The 21,670-nt window shown below is 38.0% G+C and overlaps 1 protein-coding gene across 1 annotated transcript in view; it reads right to left on the bottom strand.

Moving 5' to 3' along the window:
* LOC114157421 (glucosidase 2 subunit beta-like) overlaps positions 1 to 21,670 on the bottom strand; it is a 152,861-nt gene that overhangs the window by 41,073 nt on the left and 90,118 nt on the right. Inside the window, exons 11-12 of the mRNA XM_028038366.1 lie at positions 14,276 to 14,345; positions 11,210 to 11,299 (exon numbers count right to left, since the gene is read on the bottom strand). Of these exons, the coding sequence (XP_027894167.1) occupies positions 11,210 to 11,299; positions 14,276 to 14,345 (160 nt within the window). The remainder of the gene's footprint in view (positions 1 to 11,209; positions 11,300 to 14,275; positions 14,346 to 21,670) is intronic.

The raw sequence follows: 21,670 nt of genomic DNA, 5'->3' as shown, positions 1-21,670 counted from the left end.
TGATTATAGAAAGGTTTAGTTATGTCAGTAAAATGAAAATGAAAACATTTCTTTGCATGATTTTACCATCTGAAACAAAATGTAATATGATTGCTGGAACAATGGGCTGCGAATGATTAACTAACAGATTGCAGCTGTTAGGGGAGAGCAGAAGGCAGACTGAGGAAGAGACACAAATCTAGCCATGACAAAATAAATGATAAAGATCAAAATAACTAAGAATGGACTGAACTAAAGTAACACACAAACAAAACTGATTTAATCAAAACAAAAATAACAAAGGCAAACCCAGAAACAAAACACAAAACAACTCAAGAACTTTTTGAATGTAAATTTCACTTAAATAATCTATCTGGTCAATTTTTATCTTATTTAGTCACCAGCAAACTACTTGTTTTGTGCCCCGAAAGAAATAGGTGGAATGTTGAAAGGATTAAAGTATTTAATGACTAAATACCATACAACAAACAAACAAAAATAAGACATACTAGTTGTCTTTTGTTCCTTTCCCCTGGTTTCTCTTAGTGAAATTATGCTCGTAATTTCTGATAAAAGTATATAATTGCAGCACATCAGACCTGACAAAGAAATTTCCTCAAGACAAACATACAACCACAGACCTTGCAATGAGATACCAGCAAAACAAATCAACTGATGAAGCGTATCTGTAGCCCAGATGTGCTTTGATGGCTACAGAATCCAACCTGATGCTGACCATTCGCTTGGTTTGTGGTCAAAGTTAATTCACAAGACTGAGAATGCCACTGAAATGGCTTTCCTGTTATGTTTTGTTGGATTTTAGTGGAGAAAGATATTTTACAAAAGGTATCTGGTGTGAAACAGAGAGCATTTCAGCAACCTGTCTCCTGGGCAAAGGCATTCATCACTGTGATGCGACATTGAAACTGTGCTACAGCTCTTGCTGAGTCATACTTTACCTTCAGTGTGTTACTATTTTGGAGTTCAATGAGCACAATTGACTTGTTCACATATACCATTTATGCAACAGCTCCCATAAAACTCAAAACTAACTTTTATAGGCTTTTAAGTCAGAAAGTTGTATAGTCTGGTATTTTGTATGTTAGGTCTATCAGAAAATGTGTTACAAAATGACTTCTCCTCTTTCCCTTCTCATCCAAGACTATTTTTAAGTGCAGAACTGACTATTTGTTGGATTGTATAAATAAAATTTGAAGAAAAAAACTGGCATTTAAATGTATTCTTCTCCCAAACCTAAGTGATGCGTAGGAGAACTATACACAGCCCCGGCAGCCTAGCACCTCCTTCTCATTCTGGTCACCAGCTTGGTCACACGCTGCTGTGAGATGGCATCCCATTCATCCCATACATATCAACTCATCCACACCCTGAAACCCGAAGCTGTGTTTGGCAAAGATGGCACTTGCTCCTTAGGTAAAGTTTATATGATAAGGAACATCTTATCTGGATGCACTAATAAATTCACCCAACTAAGATACACTTGGCCAGTTTTTCAGGTATTCTCTGCTATTCCCTAAAGTAATGACAGCGCTGCAGATAGAAACCAGGCAAGTTCTTTTAGCTCTATTTCAAATTATCTAGATTAACAAAGATCATTTTAAGATCCGCTTAAGCTTCCTTGTCCTAGTTTTGATCGCAACCCCAGCTTTGGAATATCAATTGTTCAGGCATCGATATTATATAATAACTGTTAAGATAAAGATAACTGAAAGGTGTCACAAGTCTAAGCCCAATTAGTTCATCAACTGCGGAAAATCTTAGAAATTATAAGAACTTGAGTGCATAGGAAGAGGAAAGTTTGGCAACTCCACCAGTGATGACAGTAAGATTTTGTCAAGCACAAGTTAACTGACTCACAGTTCTACAGGGTTACAGCTAAAGTTTTCACTCCATTAGATGCCCACCCCCGCTGCGGACTAGGTGGAATCTCATGTGGGTTCAGCTGGCTACAGGAAGTGAACAGCATCCTGACAGACAAAAGCTGGACTGAATCACAATTGTGAGAGGGAGGCAGTGATTCAGCAGGAAAATATGCTGTCTGTGCTCCCCAGCAGGGTTTCTGGGAAACATTAAGAGGGCCGCTGTTTCCAAACCCGATTACCGCCTCTTCTTTCAGCTTTGTTTTTGTTCCCAGAACAAAGGGAAACATCATTACTCCATATCTCCAAAACATCCCTCTAAGTTACCCGCTAACTTAATTTTCTTATTTCTTTTCGAGGGAAGGCAGCACAGTTCATTTGCATGCCTTTTGTGATGTAAAACAAAACTGTCTGAATTATGTAGTTAAAGCAAAAAGTACAACTATAATCTCTGACAGCATGTGAAATTTTTAAAGCTAACTTTCCATCATGTCTGCTTTTGAAAATTGATTAAGTTCGACCAAGTAGAAAAGATATAGATAGCACAAGGAGGTCCTCCTCTGAGGAAACAACTTGCATTATTATTAGCTGCATCAGAACCAATTATTTGAACAACATTCTAATTATGGTTAAGCAAAACACCTGTTTGTCCCCTTAATGGGTGTCAAATCAAAATCAAAATCAAATCAAATTTTATTTGTACAGCACATTTCAGCAGCAAGGCATTTCAAAGTGCTTTACATCATTGCAAACACAGAAACACAATGCCACATAGAATCAACAATCAAAACACAGCATAAAGTCAAGTTCCATCAATAAATTTGTAATTGATTACATTTCAAATACAATGCTAAACAGGTGGGTTTTTAGTCGAGATTTAAAAGAAGTCAGTGTTTCAGCTGTCAGGCAATTGCACTGTCACTGAACTGGCTGCACTTGTACATAAATAGAAACTGAACTTAATTTTTCCTGTCAGGTTAAATGGGATGAAAAATAAAGCAACTTTAATTTGTGAACATAAATTTATCAGTAACAGTTTACAGACCTTGCTCTACCCCTTTGGACTTTGTTTCATCTCTCTATTAGCACAAACATTTTTAAATATTCCGTCCTTGACGAACAGTACTTGCAATGCCTTCGGTAAGATACCAGAGTGGTGAAGAAAATGCTTTGTTGGGCCTGTATCTGTGGTCAAAATTAAATTAAATTAAATAAAAGAAAGCAAAAGGTGCAGGAGGGTACTGAGATGGTAGTATGTCTGGTGCTTGCTTTAACGCTTGGGAACACACAAAACCTTGAAAAAAAGTGTTACATTTAGCAATAAATATTCCTTCTTTGTTTATATTTAGCCAGACATATACGTGTAAAAATGCCAAAGCACCATTTGTCCTATGTACTGTACACAAACTGTTGAAATGGAGATGTTCATAACAGGACACACACCTGCCTAACAGGGACTGTGCTGTCATGTTTGACGTGGGATGATGTTTGAGAAGCCGATGACAATAGCCAGAAAAAAAAAACAAAAAAACGTCCCTTTACTTAGAGAAACATATAGTCTTCACACATGTAAGAAAAGGAAAATGACAGACTGAAGAAAATTAATTAGCTGCATGTTGACAGTGTGAAAGTGCAATTGCCTAACAGTAAGAAGGTCCTGGGTTCAAATCCTGGCCTGGTTTCTTTCTACATCGGCGGCCTGCTGCGTCGCCCCAGTACAAAGCATTGGGAGCTTTTCCTTCTAAAGAAACACACATGAAATTCTGACCAATCACACAGGAGTTTTGCATGGAAATGTTGGTAAAAAGTTATACAGGAGGTTGTGACAAGCAGTGGACGACAAGAGGGTGAAAACAAAACGATGTGATTTTCATCACGCCACTGCGACAACAAGAACCGATTTAGGCACTTTAGCCCCTGAGAAGGACCAAAACAGAAAACTCTGTAACGAGTTTGCATTTTGAGAGGACAGTGAAACGTTTCTCACTGAAACCATTTATTCATGAACACAGACACATTTGCATTGCAACCAGGAATTTACACGATAATACGTTTCAGTAAATTGCAGTTCCAAAGAGAGAATCTATATTCAGCCAAAATCTGACTTAACAAGTCAGAAAAAAAAAGATATCAATATTAAACATTATTATCTATGAGAAAAACACAGTGGAGTTAACGTATCTCAACCCAATGCACTCATCTTTAGATTTAGATGAAGAAAAGCGTCTTTAACCATCAGTTTATTTTATGGTGGAATGAAGTAGGAGCAAGTGTGAACTGCATTCCCAGTGGTTTATTACTCATGAGAAGGATATATCCATGATACGAAAGGAAGTAGAAAGAAACTTCTGCTGCTTCCAATTTCAGTGATCATTGTACATGTAGGCAGAATGGCAGCACACATGCTATCCTTAACATAAGCAGTCAGTTATTTTATATAAGAAAACTAAAAACATACGTAAACATGAAAAGAGGTTGTTGGATATTGCCTCAATGGTCCATTGTTACTCGGTTTCAGACTTGTTTTCATCAGGGAGCACAAATAAATACAAGATGTGAGTAAAGCAAGATTAAAGGGGAGTATTGGGCTTGTAATACGACAAAGAAGATTTACTTCTAAAGCAACTAAGGCACCAAGGCACTTCAAATTCAGGCCATTGCATCTTAAACATCCTAATGTTTAAAGACGCATGACTGCATCTTGAACATTGTAAAGGTTTCATACAATCTACTGTAGGTACTAGGAATCTGCATATGTATTTCTTTTCCTAACAGATCTTCAACCTGTTTTGTTTTCTCATGTTGATAATTAGTGAACAAGCTACTAATAGTTGCTAGTTTTTATTTAATGTTAGATTTATTCTGAGGTCTGAGAACCATGGCTTTCGATGTAAAGGAACGTTGAGATCCTGTCCAATCACCTGGGCTGCCTCGATGTAAGTCGCCTCATTCCTATTAACAGCGGCAGGAACAACATTCATAATTTATGTTAATCATAATAACTCCTATTTATTACCCTTAAAAGAAGTATGACCCAAATTTTCTTCCCATGCCTTTAAATGTAAACTAAGCATCTAAAGCTAAAAACATAAACTTTATTGTTTAGCTCGTTTAACTTTAATTTCTGTCATTTAATTGATCTTAAACAACCAAAAGCTATTTATAGAGCCTTACAGTCCAGTCACGGCTGCTTTTCAGTATTTGTGGTTTGCTGTTACAGAATCTTCTCAGTAGATCTACAGTATATGGCTTCATATTTCCAGGTTTCTCTGAGCGAACACATTAAGGACTCATGCTCCTATTTGAGAGCAGTCCCTCCTGGCTGTGTCTGGAAGAACCTGGTGCTCTTAAGGCCATGTGATGTTCTGCAGACAGTTGGAAGTGTCACTTGTGCTCCGTTATCCTTCTCTCTTCTCTGTCGAAGCTGAGTCGCAGTGGCAGGCGTGACTCACAGAAGTGCTGTACTTTCTTATGACATGAGAGCAGAGGCTGAGTCAATCTGACCTGACAGTCTTGCATAAATCACAGCCCTTTCGATTTAAGTTGCTTTGAGGAGTGTCAACAGATCCACAGGAGGAATATTAGACTCCACTGTAGGTGGGGGAACTCTGAGTACTCATTATGGGGTGGACTCCCTTCACGCTGTGCCAGGCTGTGTCGCCTGAATTGTCCCTTTCATTTCCAATTCCCTGGCAGAAACTTGAGTTTTTAAGTCCTAGCTTGTGATAAAGGATCGTCACCACTCTGAAGAGCATCGTGGATAAAATGAAATTATTTTGCGTAATTTTACTTTTTTCTGAGGAGGTGAAATTTAAACCCTTAAATGTGCTTATAGGATAAAACAAAAGGCAACTGAAGCCTGCGGTGCTTAGAAGTAAGTAATAAAGGCTATTAAATAATGCACCAACCCAGAGTTGACATTGAGCATTTCTTCATCTTGTTTATGGTCTTTTGAGAAACTGATAAGAAAGCAATGTGGAAAATGCCAGTACGCTGCAGCTAGCTCCGGATCCTGCCGTTAATCATCTCATTTGAAAATGCTCAACAACAAACGGCTGTTTCTTTCTCTCCGTTCTCGCTCTTTTTTAAAAAGTTAGAATATTTTAAACCATAACAAAAAATAAAATGTCTAAGATCCACCTGGAAGACGTTACATGGAACAACTCATAAACCCTTGAAGTTTTTCATCCTTATTTTACAACACAAACTCAAACTTCAGTGTACTTTACTGGGACTTCATGTGATATATTAACAAAAAATAGTGCGCAGTTATGGAGTGGAGGATGACGAAAACAATTTTCATAAATTTCTTACAAAAGCTCAACAAAGTGTGGTGATTTTTTTATTTCTTTTTTACTGGAATAGCCCTTAATAAATAATCAATCCATCAGTCAGTAAGAGAACATTTAAGGTGCATATGCAAACCTACAAAGTCACAGCCATCCACATAAACTGAAAGGCCAGGGACTTTCAATGTCAATTTCATCTATGCACCACTTTATAGCAACAAAGGCTGCACCAAAGTGCTTGACAGCAAGCAATATAGATAACAAAGAGTAGATAACTAACTATTGAAAGTCTATAAAATACATAAAAACATAAGTTCAAGAATAAAAATGGCTTATTCTTATTAACTAGGGTTAAAAGCCAGTGACTGAAAGTGGGTCTTGAAGGGTTTCTTGAAATAAATGATGCTCTGAACAGATCTACTGTGGATAGGCAGGTTGTTCCAGAGGATAAACGGAAGCTAAAATAAATACACAAAGACCTTTGCTTTTTAATATGGATCTGGGAACCGCAAAGAGAATTTGGTTGTTTCTTTTTAGGGTTCTTGATGGATTGTGGATTTGTATAAGGTGCTGGAAATATCACCATGAAACACTGACAGCAAAAGCTTGAAATCAATCCTGTATTAGGCAAGAAGCCAATGAGACCATTAATGAGAGAATTAATCAGAGAAGCAGCCAGGAGGCTCATGGTAACTGGAGGAGCTGCAGAGATCCACAGTATAAGTGTCAGAATCTGTTGATTGGACAAGTAACAGGAGGATACCCATCAAATCTAGCCTTTATGAAAGAGTAACAAAAAATTATAATAATTAAATACTAACTGTCTCGATAAGACGTTATAGAAATAAAGTCAGGATTTGGTCTCCTCTGATTTGAGACCAAAATGTAACTTTCTTACTTTTGTGCAAAATGCTGCCTGTAAAACAAACCTGCCAATGGATCTGAAAAACGTGAGCCTTGAGCCACAGCTACAGTGGCATCGCTTTGATTATATGTTGGAATAACCTAGTCAAAGTTCAGATTTACATTCAATTGAGTATGTGTGGCAAAGCTTTGACAATTGCTGTCAACAGAGGCTCACTGAGGTTGAGCTGCTTTTCAATAAAAAAAATTGCAATGTATACATTTATTTTCCCATGTCACAGTTACACGGTAATTTAGTACATAAATAAAACATTGATGGTTGTGGTTGAATAATGACAAACATGTGAAAACATTCATTGCAAGGCAAAAGTAAATATCCTCAAATAAAACACATACAGAAAGATGCAAGAATAAACCGGCGTTCCCCATTCATTAAAATAATGTACCGTAATTAGCAATAAGAAAAATACAATAATCACATCTGACACGGTTTAACACCAAAAATGATCAAAGAAACTTGAAACTGGAACTTTGTTCTATTTTTCTACTCTGCTGCTCTTTGGTACAGGAGGAAGAGCAAACCCAAAGCTTTCTGTAGCTTTGGGTTTGAGTGTCTGTCAATGTCATTTCTTCTTAAGATCACAGTTCAAGGCAAACAGCAAGGACACAGGGGAGACAAGAGGAGAACTGGTACATCGCTGAGAGTGTGCTGGTAGGTCAAGAAACCCTCCATAAACTTGATGTTGGTGTTTATTGTGCTCCTTATATAAAGGCAGAAAAAAAATCACAGGGTGTCTGATGCCAGCAGGCCAGTAGAAAAGAGAAGTGGGAAGAGGAAAGCGCCATGTTTCTCTAAATCGCATGACCAAAAGGTCCAACTAAGGCAACACAAGTAGACAATACAACACTGACTGAACATTAAACTCAAAATCCATCACTGCCTTATTAATGTTCCAAAATATTTTATGGCATGACCCAATGTTTTTTTTCTAGGAACCTCAACAAAAACTCAGGTCAGCTGACTTGTAAGATTCTCCAGGTTTGGACCATGATCTGTAAACAGTTTGTATTGACAAGCTCATCTAAATTTGTGTTTGCTCTCCAACCTGTTACCTTTACATATTTTGAAGCTGGAGTTTTACAAACTTCGGCACAGTCTGGAGGATTCCAATGTTCTTCAATGTCTGTTCATTACATGAATTTCTAACAAAGCTTAATATAGGGAGTCTCCACAATGATCCACATTTTCAAAAGTAGAATTTCAAAATTTTCCAATATTAGATACCTGGACGTCTAAGACATTTTCCAGATACATTTTAAAGTATAAATACATACCGGTAAGTTTGGAGCTAAAAATAATTTATATTAGATTTTTCTACAGTGGTAAGGCCAGTAGATAGCCTGATGATCGTCTTCCTGTGCAATTCTGTTTGATTCTTATCTCACTTCAGTGCTCCGTCTGGGGTTTTTTCTCACTGAAGTGGATTCCTCTGGTAGAATTTCAGTCGGGCCAATCAGCGAACAGAAGGAGAAGTTGTGAACGGCGACGTCAATTTTCTGCTCTGCTAGCATTTAAGTTTGCCGGTAGTTTTAGCAATGACAGTGGTGGAAGTGAACAAAGACATTCAGTGTTGTACCACGCTTTCTGGTAAGCGTCATAGTAGCAAACTGGCATTATAAACATCGCGGCCAGATGTTGGAGATTTTCTGACATTTAAAACTTCGATAGAGTTTCCTCCTCCAGGACACCATCGTTTCTCAATATCTGATAGTCCAGATTTTCTGTACGAATCAAATAGCATAGAAAAAGTGGCTAGCTTGATGATGGAACCCAAAACAAACAGACACTGGGTGGATGGATGTTCCATATAACCACTGCTTGCATCGCACTACCTACAAAGCAAACATTTCCGGTCCTTATCTCTGTTCTTGGGGGTACAGCCAATTAGTGTCAAGGGAAATAAATGTTGCTCCTGGACCAGATGCTTTGTAAACGCCAGTTAATAGCATGTCGAGTAGCATTGTGGTTAGATATTTCAGCTTCCCAAAATACAATCATTTTGCATATATTTTAGCTAAAGACTATATGTCTTATAATCTTAAAACAGGGCTTGAAGAAGAGTTGTATTATTTATCAATAAATAGAACTACGCTGACTTCAAACTAAAGAAATGGGTTCTTCATCAACTGAAAAAGTAATCCCTCTTTTACATTTCAAGTACAGGATGATTCCCAATTTTAATAAATGGGTGTTAATCCCACCACTCTTTTTTTCCCAGTAGTTGGAGGTATATTTACTTACTGTTGTGTTTTTACAGCTAATTTGGCAGAAACAGCCATTTCAAAACAGCCACATTTTTGAACCTACCACATTTTTATTACTGTTATTAAGGAAGAATTATTTATTAAAACACACTGTCTATATTAAAAAACATTCAGACAGACCCATTTTATGCTCATAGGTAAGAACTGCACCCTTGCTTTTCAGATTCTACCCTCTAAAATGACAAACTGAGCAAACGAATCACTTTGGCGTATCGGTGCACGGGGAAACCACAGATGCCTGGAACATGTATTTGCTGTGCAGACAGCATAGTGCAGATCTCAGATAATTTTCTTTTTAAACTGCAACCACCCACAGGCTTCTAAAACTCCAGCTGGCAAGCAATCCTGAGGAGAACAGATTCTACCCCAGCAGGGGCCACAGGGATGCAGCGGGAGAGAGTAAAAGAAGCTCATTCTGTTGATTAAATTTAGTTGATTTAGCTGCTTGCCTTCTCTGGGGTGACTTGGAGCTTGGAGATTATCAACCTTTAAATGGGGAGGTCTTTATTGAGATGCTTCCCTTTTGTTACAGACGGCTTTTTATTTCTTACAGCTGCACAAAATAAGATAGCTTTCAGCCTCTGGTTGTCATGCTGATTCTCTGATACTTCTTTCAAACCCGCTCACATCTCAGTCCAGTGAGCTGCATGCCAACTTGCAAAGAGGATGAGGTCCAAGCCAGACTTATTTGGGAGGGACCCAAGAGTCATCAGCATTAACATAAATAAGAGGATTCTAATATTATGTTAAAAAAAAGAAAAGAAAAAAGGCAAAAAAAGAAGAAGAAACCATCAATAGAAAATTTGCAAATGTTGTAATTTATTCCATTCTGGAATAAATGACAGTGACTACCTGTCATTGCAATTCATCATCTTTTGTTCCACCAGGCTGCCTGTCAAGCCAAAAGATTGGTGCTTCAATTCTATTTTTTGAACGTCACTTTATAAAAAGTTACTATCTTATGTTATAATCTTTCCATCTTCATCTTGATTGCAACTGGAACCAAGTAAGTCTAAGTGGGTCAAAAGCAAAGGGAAACCTCTACTGACCCACGAGTACAACCTGTAAGTAAGGCGCACTTTACCTAATGGTTTTTATTTTAGTACTCATAAACACACTGATTCACTGGATCCATAGAGATTTCCATCTTAGCTTCATATTTTCAATTAAATCTGAGCCCTGTCCACTGTAGCGACACAGGCCTTTTCTTCTCTTCTGTCCACTTCAGGCACACTCCTGGTCAGCTGGCTGAAAGAAAGGTACTACTATTTTCTGTGCTTACAATCACACACTAAATTCAGGTAATGAAAAACCTAAACCAGACTTTGTGCAGAAACTAAATAAGTCCATTTAGCATAATTCTTATGCTATTTTAAAGCTGCAAATAACAAGATGAACCTTTATTAAGTAGCCAGAGCGGCTACTAAAACAGATCAGTCTGAACACAGACCGACGATAGTCCCAACAATGATCTATGAAGAAGTTCTAGTTGTTTAACTGTACATGTGATAAATAAAGCATTTTGAATCTTGAAGTTACTCAGAGTTGTTGAGCTGGAATTTTTAATAGTTTAATGCCTTTTGATGATTTCCATTCTTAAAACATAGTCATCAAATTAGTTTCAAGCAACTTCTCCCAATATGTTTATCTTCTTAGTCATAAGTGCTTTGTGAGGTTATCACACAGAAACCTTACCTTTTTCTTTTGTAAAGGGCCTTGAGACAACTTTTGTTGCAAATTGGTGGTATATAAACAAACTGAATTGAACTGAATTTCATATTTTATATGCAACCTCTTATTCAAAAATATTGTCAGCACTGAAGTCGAGCCACAGATAAAAACCCCTAATGATAAAAGATAGTCTGTACTTACTCATACACTTTCAGCTTGTAGCACTGGCCGTTCAGAAACAAATACTCCCAATCTGTCCCATAGTCTATTTCCAGCTTCTTCTGTAGATCACTGTGAAAACAAAATCACAAAGTGCATCACTTTTTCCCTTTACTTACATTTCAACTATGAATGTATATTTTTAAACACATTTAAGCAGGGCTGTGGAAGCCATGCATTTGGGAGATATGTTTAACAGTAAGCCCAAAGCCAATTTGTGAAATTCTTTTAGTAGCAAAAATGCACAGCACAATAAAGAATGTTTAAAGGTTGCTTTAAAAACTGTTGGGCGCCTTTGAATTGTGCTGGCGGAGAGGCTTTATTTCTCTTTCCTGTTTTAGTAACTGATTTCTTGCCTAGTGTTTGATGAGATAGTCTCATCAAACACTATGAGGCTACCTCATTATCCCATTTCTATGCATTGTCTTCTAGTATTTTAGCCGCTGAGGACTGCTCTTCTTCACTAATGGCAGATAAGGAAAGTGAGCCGTATCTCTAACGGTGCATAAGCCCTCATTTAAATATTCATAACACGTACATGTGAACGGGGTTAACAAATGTCTAAGGAAGGTGATTCTGGGTAAGGTAGTGTTGGGGGATGAATCGGGGTGAAAGAAGCAATGGAGGTTGCGTAACCCTATGTGCATGTGATACGCAGTAAGGGCACAGGTCGTGACATTCATGCACTGAATCATTTTATGAGTAAATTTCCCTTCACAGCATGAGAGAGAGAAAGGGGGAGGGAGAGGGAGAGACAGAGCGAGTACTCTGAATTCACAGGCATGGTGAAAAGAGAACACCTGTGATTAGTTTGAAGGTTTAATGTGACGGGACATTGTAGAAATAATATGGGATTTACCAGGGAGTTTACGTAAATCTAACCATCTTTATTTATTAACAAAGATGAACCAGGAAAGGAAAGAATGTGTGAAAAACTAAGTACGCCTTTGCTACTTTAACAAGACTTAAAAACTAAAAGCTAAATTAGCCAGGTGCTGATTACTGACTGACTGGTCATACAGCACAGATGTAGGCAGGACGCTATCTGAAGCATAAAGCTGTGAATTAACACCATGTCAAAATGGAAAGACTTCAGCAATGACTTGGAGAAGCAACCGGCGTCTCAGAGTTTCTGCACAGTGATGTTAGAGAAATATCATGTTAATATCAAGTTATTGCTAAACTGGGTCTGAGTGGAGTGTGCTTAGCATTTCAAACTTTATTAGATATGACAGAATGGAAGTTTTGTTTTTGTATATTGATATTCGATAAAAAAAAAGACTTTTGTATTAGATATTTGTTATTTTATTACCAGTGCTATTACAATTAATATACAGTACATGGACATAGCAGATAGTAGTCTGAACAGGAGAGACTAGAGCAAAATAGACCAACAATATGAACCAGCTCATTATTTCCTCTTTTGCCTCATACAGGCCTTTGTTTATTGTGGAAACATCTTGACCTTTTGGTAATTGCCATCACTGTACTTGGCACTCTCTTCTTTAATGGTAATAAACCGTTTGCAAGCCCAAAGGGCCTTGGAAATTACTTAACCAGCCGTTGCTGTTGGGCTAAGAGCTTTGTGGAAACATCTCACAGAGGGAATGTAACAGAGATAAACCTCCGAATGTCTGCATGTTTTATGTTGCTTTAGAAGGGAACAAGGTTTTGCTGTCTTTCTGTTGCATGACTGTGCTATAGTGGATTGCTTGCAGTTGTAAAAAAAAAAAAAAAACATGGGAAATGATCTCTTTACCATTCTTCTAGAAGACAAATCACCAACAAAAATAAAAATGAGGGTTTTGAAAAATAATCACTTCGATGCAGTTGCTGTCAAAATTTGATGGGTGATTTTAAGACTGCTGCAAAAAAAAAAAACCTACTTGTAACTTTTTAACTTTTTCCAAACACATCATAGTGACTGCATAGCATGGATTTAAAAAGTCCACACCAACCGTTAACACTGCTTGTTGTTGTGGAAAGAAAATGAAACCAGTATAAATAATTCAAAGCTAACGGGGAATAACTTCCAGACTTTTACCACCTGCAATTCTGAGTAGTTCTATTAATCACAAGTCAGTGTTGTCCAAGAACCGTCATGTGTCTGCTAGAAAGCTAAAGACGGAGGGGCATTTTTTGTTCAACATCACAACAATTTAAAGCATTGATCAAACTTCGCAAAAGAATGACTTTATGACGGGAAAATGAAAGTTTTACGAAGGTCTAAGGAGAGTTAATAACTTAATCTGGCAGCAGATGTGAAGGGTCACTTGAAGAAGGCTGTTGACAAAAGATGTCCTCAAAATGTAACATATTTGGGGAAAGTAAAGTGGGCAAAAACTGGCAAGTCAAGATGTGGCATTCTAATCAAATTTGACTGGAAGCTTAAACTGAATCAAAAGGTGCTTCTACAAACACTTATACAAGCTGCTTATTGCAGCATTTCTTATTGTTTTCTCCCTCAAAATATGTGTTTGGTAAAAGTATAAAGTATGCAGGTCAAATTGAAGGTGAAAAAGATAATCATGGTTTCAGTTTTTGCATAAAAACCTGGTATTTAACCAGGCTTTGTGACACTTTTAAGTTCCTCCAGTGATATTAGAACTGGAGATGAAATGTTTTCTGCTTGAAAAAGAAAATTTAAAACAAAAAAAAATTACAGAGTTTTCAATGCTAATTTGAGCCATAATTGTCTTTAAATGTGCCACTAAGAATCCGTGATAACTGAAACAGAGGCTGCCGAAAATAAGTTAACCAAAGGCCTACCCCACAGAGCACAGTAGGCAACAAATAGAGTTTGTTTTTCTTCATTAAAATTACCCTTAGGTGTCACACAGTACAAATTCATTACTGTGCAGCTTTTCCACACTCCTATAGAACAAAAGGATGGAGTCTATTTTAAGTCCTGGGTAGATGTCTTTCCAATTTGCTTACAGTAGCTAAGTGAGAAGTAAATGCATCATCCACGCAAAGTGTTCAATATTCAGCCGTAACTATGTGACAACAGAAGCTAACCTCCCCCTCTAATTCTTTATTTTCTCTTACCTTATTTCCATGTTGACTGTCTCGTAGGCTTCCTCCACCTTCTTCAAGTTGGTAGCCTCCCACTCTGCAGCTAGACAAAACAAAAGGTCAGACAAATTAACAATGCGGAGTTGTTGCGACTGGGCGCCTTGCGTGTTGCCAAACAGCGCTCTCCAAATATAGGGCGGTATTTTTAAGGACTGCAAAGGGCTGCACATAAACATGAGCGTGCTATTTTCAGGTGCGTTAAGTGCAGAATGAGGAGCTTATTAGCCTCTTCACACTGAAAAGTGTGCTAACTGAGACTGTGAGAGAGAAAAAACGAAGTCGGAGGGAGAGGGAGAGCTGCAGCAATTACTGCATGTTTGTCACTTTTATCTCCATCTTTCTCATATGCACATTACCTTGTGTTCATTTAAAATATGCTTATCTTAGGCAAGGAAAACACTGTGAGGGGCCTCAGTGGGATTCAGTATCTTATCCAAGTACACGAGTGGGGACGTAGAGAATAGAAACATTTGAAGCAAACATAAAATACAAATGCAACCACTGAAGAGGAATCTGTAACCTTCATCAAATTATTTCTTTTAAATCTCAAGATTGTTTTAAAAATATTTTTGTCCGATATGGAAACATTAGTATTCATACACATATCTGTAAAGTCAACACATCTCTCTAAAACCTGTTTCAACTGGACAAAATCCAGTTAGAAGAAAAACATGCTGATGACTTGTTATTATCAACAACTAGGAAATCAATGAGATGTAGCCATTAATTTTGGATTATTTGATTAGAAACATGTGACGACCTCCTGTCTGACAGGGGTGTAAACGTAAAGTGACAGGACATTTCAGCAAGCCTCTCGTCAAAATAGGAAACGCAAGAAAACATATGTAAAGTAAGGTTGTGTTCACCTTGTTAAATGTTTGTTCAGGATGTAACAAATTGGCTCGAACTTGCTGATATCTACAGTCAAAGCAACAATTAAAAAGTTAATAACAATTGGAACCAGGACAAACAGTTGGAGGAAAACTCAAGCTTATAACAGAGTCTCCAAAGCTCACTCTTATGGTGTGTTCACACCAAATGTGTTTTGGGGGTCTGGTTTACATTCAAAGTCCATGTAGAGGCCCGTCGAGGGCGAGTCACGGTGCATTTTGAGCGTCTAGCACGGCGCAATTTGAAGCGTTTGATGCGTCAAACGTATAGATTGCAGCGTAGATTCCGGCAATTAGGCCAGCAACGGAAAACAACGGCTAGAGCAATTCTGACGAGTCTGACGGGCCCTTGACGCACCTCCACATAGACTCTCAATGTAAACTAGGCGCTCAAAACACATTTGGTGTGAACGCACCATTAGAGAACTTGCAGTAATCAGTCAGAACTTGGGTTCACCAAAGTGATTTTCTGGTGTCTCACTCCATAAAATCACTTTATGTTCTACCCCCTGCTCAGCTTTACTGGGAATTTGACTGAAATTGACCGCTTTGATCACATGATTCAAAGATGGGTCTATTCAGCGACAAACATTTCAGTTAGGCATGGTGTGAATATTTCACCTGCTGTTATGAATTCTTGTATTACCAAGATAGATTATTTTTAAAATAAGATGAAAATTTAGTGGCCTCTGCCAAAAAACAGAAAATATCAGTAGGTCTTTCAGGAGGATAATGTCCCCAAACATATGGCCAAATCAACACAGTAATGGCTTAGCAAACAGTAAAGCAACCATTCGCCATGGAGTTCACAGTCCTTGGATAAATCATATCAAAATCCTGTGAAGAAAACTGAAACGAAGATGAAATTAGTCCAGGATTTTTGAAAATCTGGAGAGATTTCACCAAGAAAAATGGTCAAAGATCCAGCTGGCTATGAGCTGATGTAAAATTATAGGAGATTGTACATCGCCTTAAATATTGGAAAGTAAATGTGGCTTGGGCAACTTAAATGCCAAGGAGCAATGTCACCTGACATGCTATTGGCTGGCATTTGGAGAGAAGCCAATCCAGGAGTGTAAACTTATTTTCCATGCCACTGATTGGCTTTACCGCTAAGAGTGGATACAGAAGGTTGTGGTAGGTTCTATGATAGTGCAAAAATGGTTTCCATTTTGCGTATAAATGCACAGTAAAGTATATATGGTGGCTAAACTATTAAAATTGGTAGATATAGAAGGGATCTCAAATACTTGTAGTTTTCAGCTAATCGCAGATGGTTGTTGTTTAGGTTCCACTGTATCTTGTTGCAATACAAGATGAATTTATCTCAAGGATTTTTACACATCTTGAATATCAGAGCTGTAAGCACAATTAAATCCTGCTATAGTTTTCTTACCTCATAGTCAGAGTAGGATTGGATTAATTAATAAAAATCAGCCGTTTATTTCCCTCCAATTTGTTTTATAAGCATATTGTGACTTGGTGTGTAGGAACACCAGCACAGCAACATTTCTAGTATAATTAAATAGACAATGTTTCAGTCCTTGCTGAATTCCTGCCTTTTATTTTTCTTTAAATTGCTCACTAAATCCACAAATGTACACATTTCCTGACAGCCTCTGCGAAAACATCGTGAACAACCTGTCAAAGCAAATGATACCTGAAGAGGTAAACAATCTGAAATAATGGAATATACATTAACCTCCAAAGATAGGAAGCGATGAGACAATGCTACCAGGTGACAGCCCTATAACTCATGATGCGAACATAATTGCACTCCTTTTTCATTAAAAGAGGGATCCGATTACTCGACAGTAAAAGCATGCAGAACATTTGTGCCTGAGCCATGCCAGCCCTTAAATGCGAACAAAAAAGGCCTGAAAGGCAAAGAAAGAAGGTGGCTGAAAATAGAAGTGAGGACAGGCTTAAAAGACTCCAATTTAACCGCCTGGTGCCGTTGGACATGTGGATTTAGTGGGGCTTCTGAAAGCGGACAGGTTCGCCGCTGACGTCGGAGGAACTCTCACCGGGGCCTGGTGCTGTGGCAACGGATAAGAATCTGCGCGTGGCAAAGAAACCAAGTGGGAAGCTGTGACAGCACTGGCCTGAATACCAATTAGCATGTTCCTTCTATTGTATGAATCCCCAAACACTACTACTTCTTTTTTGCAAAACCCGATACAGATGTGAAGTGCTTTAAGATCATGGACGATTTTAAAGCACTAAAAGGGAATAGGATATTCTTCTTTGTCACCTTTAAACCACTTAAAATCACCACTTACATCACCTTCAGTGCCTTTCTTGATTTTGTTGTACTCGTACAGCTAAAACTAAGCTCAACAAAGACAAAAGGAGGCACAAAACCCCATGTGGGTGGCATTTGAACTGCTGCTGCAGCCATTATCTCTCTACATTACTCGAAGCCTATGTTTCTTCTTACACTATCAGACAAGGACAACACTATAACCACAGGTATGATGTGATGTTAAAGCCCACTTTATCACATGCATTATTAACATTGATGAGAAGGTTTTATCGACACTCTATTCATGTGGAGCATTCAGGACAAATGTTTTCACAGTAAAACTAAGCTGACCAGTGGATATTTTTCTCTTCTATACAGCACTTTACCAGAAGCTATAAGGAGAGCTGTTAAACCACAGAAGCTGTGTACAAAAATAGAAAAGGATGAACACGGAGTGTAGTGTACGCCGTCTACCCCCCCCCCCCCCCCAAGAATATCTCCTGTGTATACATACCTTGAGCCAGAGACTGAAGATACTGTGTTTACATGCGAGTGGATCAATAGGCGAGACGATTCCTCTGCAGTTCTAAGAAAAGAAACCTGAGAGAGCCGGTGATACGCGCCGCCACGGCCGTGCTCAATGCAGCACACCTGATGCAGAGAAGGCCACCCTTGATTCCCCCATGCTTCACGCAAGCAACACACACCTAGAGACGACGCCGACCGGGGGGCGCATGTAGGAGGGTGGTTTGTTGTCTGTTATTTAAAAGTCTGCTCTTTAAAATAATGGCAGAGTACTAAAAGCTTCCTCGTCTGTTCCAGTCCACTTTTAAACACTTTCACTCTGCGCTATGTTGCAATACCCATTTTCTCTTTTGACTTCAACGTTCTCCTTGGATTCAATATTTTCAGCATGAGCTCCTAACAGCCTCGCTGTCACCCTCACCTCCCTTTCTCAAGCTCCATTTTCTCAGCATCTCTCTTCAACTCAAGAGCTTGCTCTGACTGCTAAGTGGTGAGGACTAAATTATAGGCAGAGAATTACTATACCCTAATGTATAAAAGATGCAACAAATTGGGAAGAAGATTTTTTTTTCTTCACCGAACTAGTTCTAATTGCACAAACAAAGCACAGAGTGCCCTTTAATCAGAAGGTAGAGCAAGACATAAGGATAAAAACAATCAAAAATGATGTCAATGCCTTGTGGGGATATGTAGGTGAAACTAAGACAATAATCTGATTAAAAGCCTGTCAAACTGAAAGTATTGATGCACTGCTTACTCAATAGTTTTGGTGCACTGAAAAAAAATCTGTACTGAAAATGGAAAAGACTATTTTTTATTTTGCTGTAATGAACTTATTTTTAGTTTTGTTTGTTATTTCTTATTTTTGTGTAAATCTACATTCTTCAACTTGTCTGTCACTTTACATTGGTACATCTGAATTTCCCCACCAAAGAACAAAGCATATTTGCCTACTATTTATCTTAATAATGTTTTAAATCTTTTAACTGTCACTCATCATGCAGTTAATTTATATCTGCACTGTAAAAAAAAAAAAAGTATCTAATTTATGGTAAAATACCGGTAGTTGTGGTTGCCAGAATTTTACCATAACTATGGTAAAATATAAAAACTCCCAGTATTTTACGTAGCTGTTTGGAAACCCGTCTTCCAGCATCACCAGCTGCATGCTTATAAATCCAACTAGTGAAATTCCTGTTTGCGGTTCCATTTACAAGACATGAACATGTTTTTTTCTGTATCACCAGCTGCTATTTATGCATTTCCATTAATAAATACAATGCAATTTGGAAATACCATTCAGTAATGTAACGTATTCACAATCAACGACTGCTTCTTAAAGCAACATTTATAAACCACACTGGGAAAATTAGAACAGATGTGGACCAATTAGGATTTTTTTATGTATGCCAGCTTCAAGGGTCACAAAATGCAGTACCATCCCTCAGAAAGCACAGAAATTAATGTAATTCTAAATATAGCAGAGGGAGGACCAAAAGTGTACTGGCAGAAATGTCTAAAATGATGTAATAATAGGGACCAGGTGGCTCCCTGACAGTGGAAAACAAAACCAGTTCTTCTCATTTTTCTTCTCCAAAGGATCAGTTAAGAACTGGCTCCAGCACCATCTCTGGTTTGCTTTAAAACTGCTTTATAAAACCTAATAGGTAGCGCTAACAGGGCTCATCCCAGTACAAAAAGTCGTTTCACTGGTTTGAAAAGCTGCCTTTTTCCTCTGAAAGTGGCATAATTTTATTATTCCATGTAAAGTGTTTCAACGCCTAACAGGTAAAATCCATGATTAATTAATACTAAAGAGTCACTAGACGTAGAATGAGCTTCAGAATAAAGCCATAAGCCAAACATTTTATCAGACAAGTCGGTGCTACATTTTCCTTTTCTTACATTCTTCTCCTCTTCTGTCCAAATCACACAAATTCTGAAAGTGAAGCGCAGGCTTCGGGGAGTTGAGGAGAGGTCAATCTCGCCCTCCGCATAATCGTTGTGTTGGAGTGTCTGATTGTATTAGGGTTGAGTGAATAACTGTAGCTGGCAGAAATAGCATCATGTTTTGAACTATCAGTGCAATTCATAGCCTTGTGACTGACTCGGTTTCTATTCATTCTCCCACGCTCTCCTGAAACTCTTTTTTTTTTTTTTCCCCTAAAGTGGTTGAAGGACAAACGCGGCACAGCAGCGAGGGTGTACTGGAATTAAGAATGAATGCGTTGACTGACCAACTATCATTATAGGAGCTGATAAAAGCAGGCACTGCAGAACGTGGGCTTCACTTACAAAATAAATCATTCTTTGTTTTACCTGTAATGTTTTAACGTGTTGCAGGAAAATAAAGAAAAAAAAAACAGTATTAACCGTTGAACTATCTGTAAACAGAGGTGTGCTTATTGACAGCTTCAGGACAATGCTAACTCTAACTTTGTCTTTATGAGATGAGAGGCTACTTTGGCTGTTGCGTTTTTCTGATATTGAGAGCAACACAGAAGATTAAAACACACATGCTGATGTTTTTACTTTTGTGTTTTCTGTAGCATGACGTGCAGAAAGAAATACAACAGATTTACTTTTATGTATTATTTTAGACAATAATTTTAGTTTTTAAAGCTGAAAAATTCAATATTACATGGATTATTTATTGTATTTCCTCTCTAAATAAATAAAATATATTGGAAGTTGTAATAAAATAAATAAATGCTGCAAAAGAGCTAAGGAAATGTATGATATCCCCTGTGGTTTGTGTTTGTTACATTTTGTAGTTTAGTTTCTTTAGTGTTACCATAACAATAAACAGAGGAAAGGTTTTGGCATATCTCCAACAAAACAAACATCACAAAATAATAGAAACACGTTTTCTTCAGTATGCAAGTGAAACAATGGTCTCTCATAGTGACGAGAAATTAAGTTTTGATTTCCCTCAAAAAACATTTTTCGTATTTGGTGGTGAAAAGCATTTTCCTCCAATGCAAATTAAAAAAAAAGTATTTTACACGGCCTGTGTTCCTTGTATTTTTGTCCAGTTTGTTTATAATTTTGCTACGACAAATGTATCAATTATGTTTGAATATGTTTCATGTCCGTATATAAATTCAACAAGGCATACCGTTAGATTTTTGCAATAATTCAGAGGTTGGGTTTGAGTACTTATATTGCCACCGTGACGTGTAATCACTAACATTTAAAAAGGGAGGGGGGGCGGAGTTCAGTGAAAAGAATAAACACACTGTCTGGAATGAGTCTGCTCTGCAGCGACTGGGTGCTGTTTATATGAATATGTATGATGTAACAAACGCCTAGGAGCTGACCTACTTCTGCGTCTCCTCTGCTCATGACTTGGTCCCCTTCCGGGGTAACTCTGTCATCTTGCAACACACTGTAATAGCAGGAAGCAAGCCGCTCTCATGTACAAATCAACATGCTCCCGCTTGACGGTTTTGCAAGTGATAATCACTGTCTGCTGAGGGAAGAGCCCAGAGATGGTCCAGAAGCCGGAGGATTCCTCAGGACTTTAGCATTCTGTCATGTTTAGCATTTGTGTTTACCTTTGTTTGTCAAAAGTAAATGTTAACTTGAGCAGTTGCGTGATATGAAACGAGGAAATGGTAGAGGTAAAGCAAATATTTGATGGACAGGTGCACATGAAAAAAAAAATGAAAAAAAAAGAGTGCTCTTCACAAATCTGGGGCTGCACAC

This window comes from Xiphophorus couchianus, chromosome 14, assembly GCF_001444195.1.
Source record: "Xiphophorus couchianus chromosome 14, X_couchianus-1.0, whole genome shotgun sequence".
In the NCBI taxonomy this organism is placed as follows: Eukaryota; Metazoa; Chordata; class Actinopteri; order Cyprinodontiformes; family Poeciliidae; genus Xiphophorus; species Xiphophorus couchianus.
The sequence above is the reverse complement of the archived record's forward strand: the minus strand, read 5'-3'. Positions and strand labels throughout refer to the sequence as shown.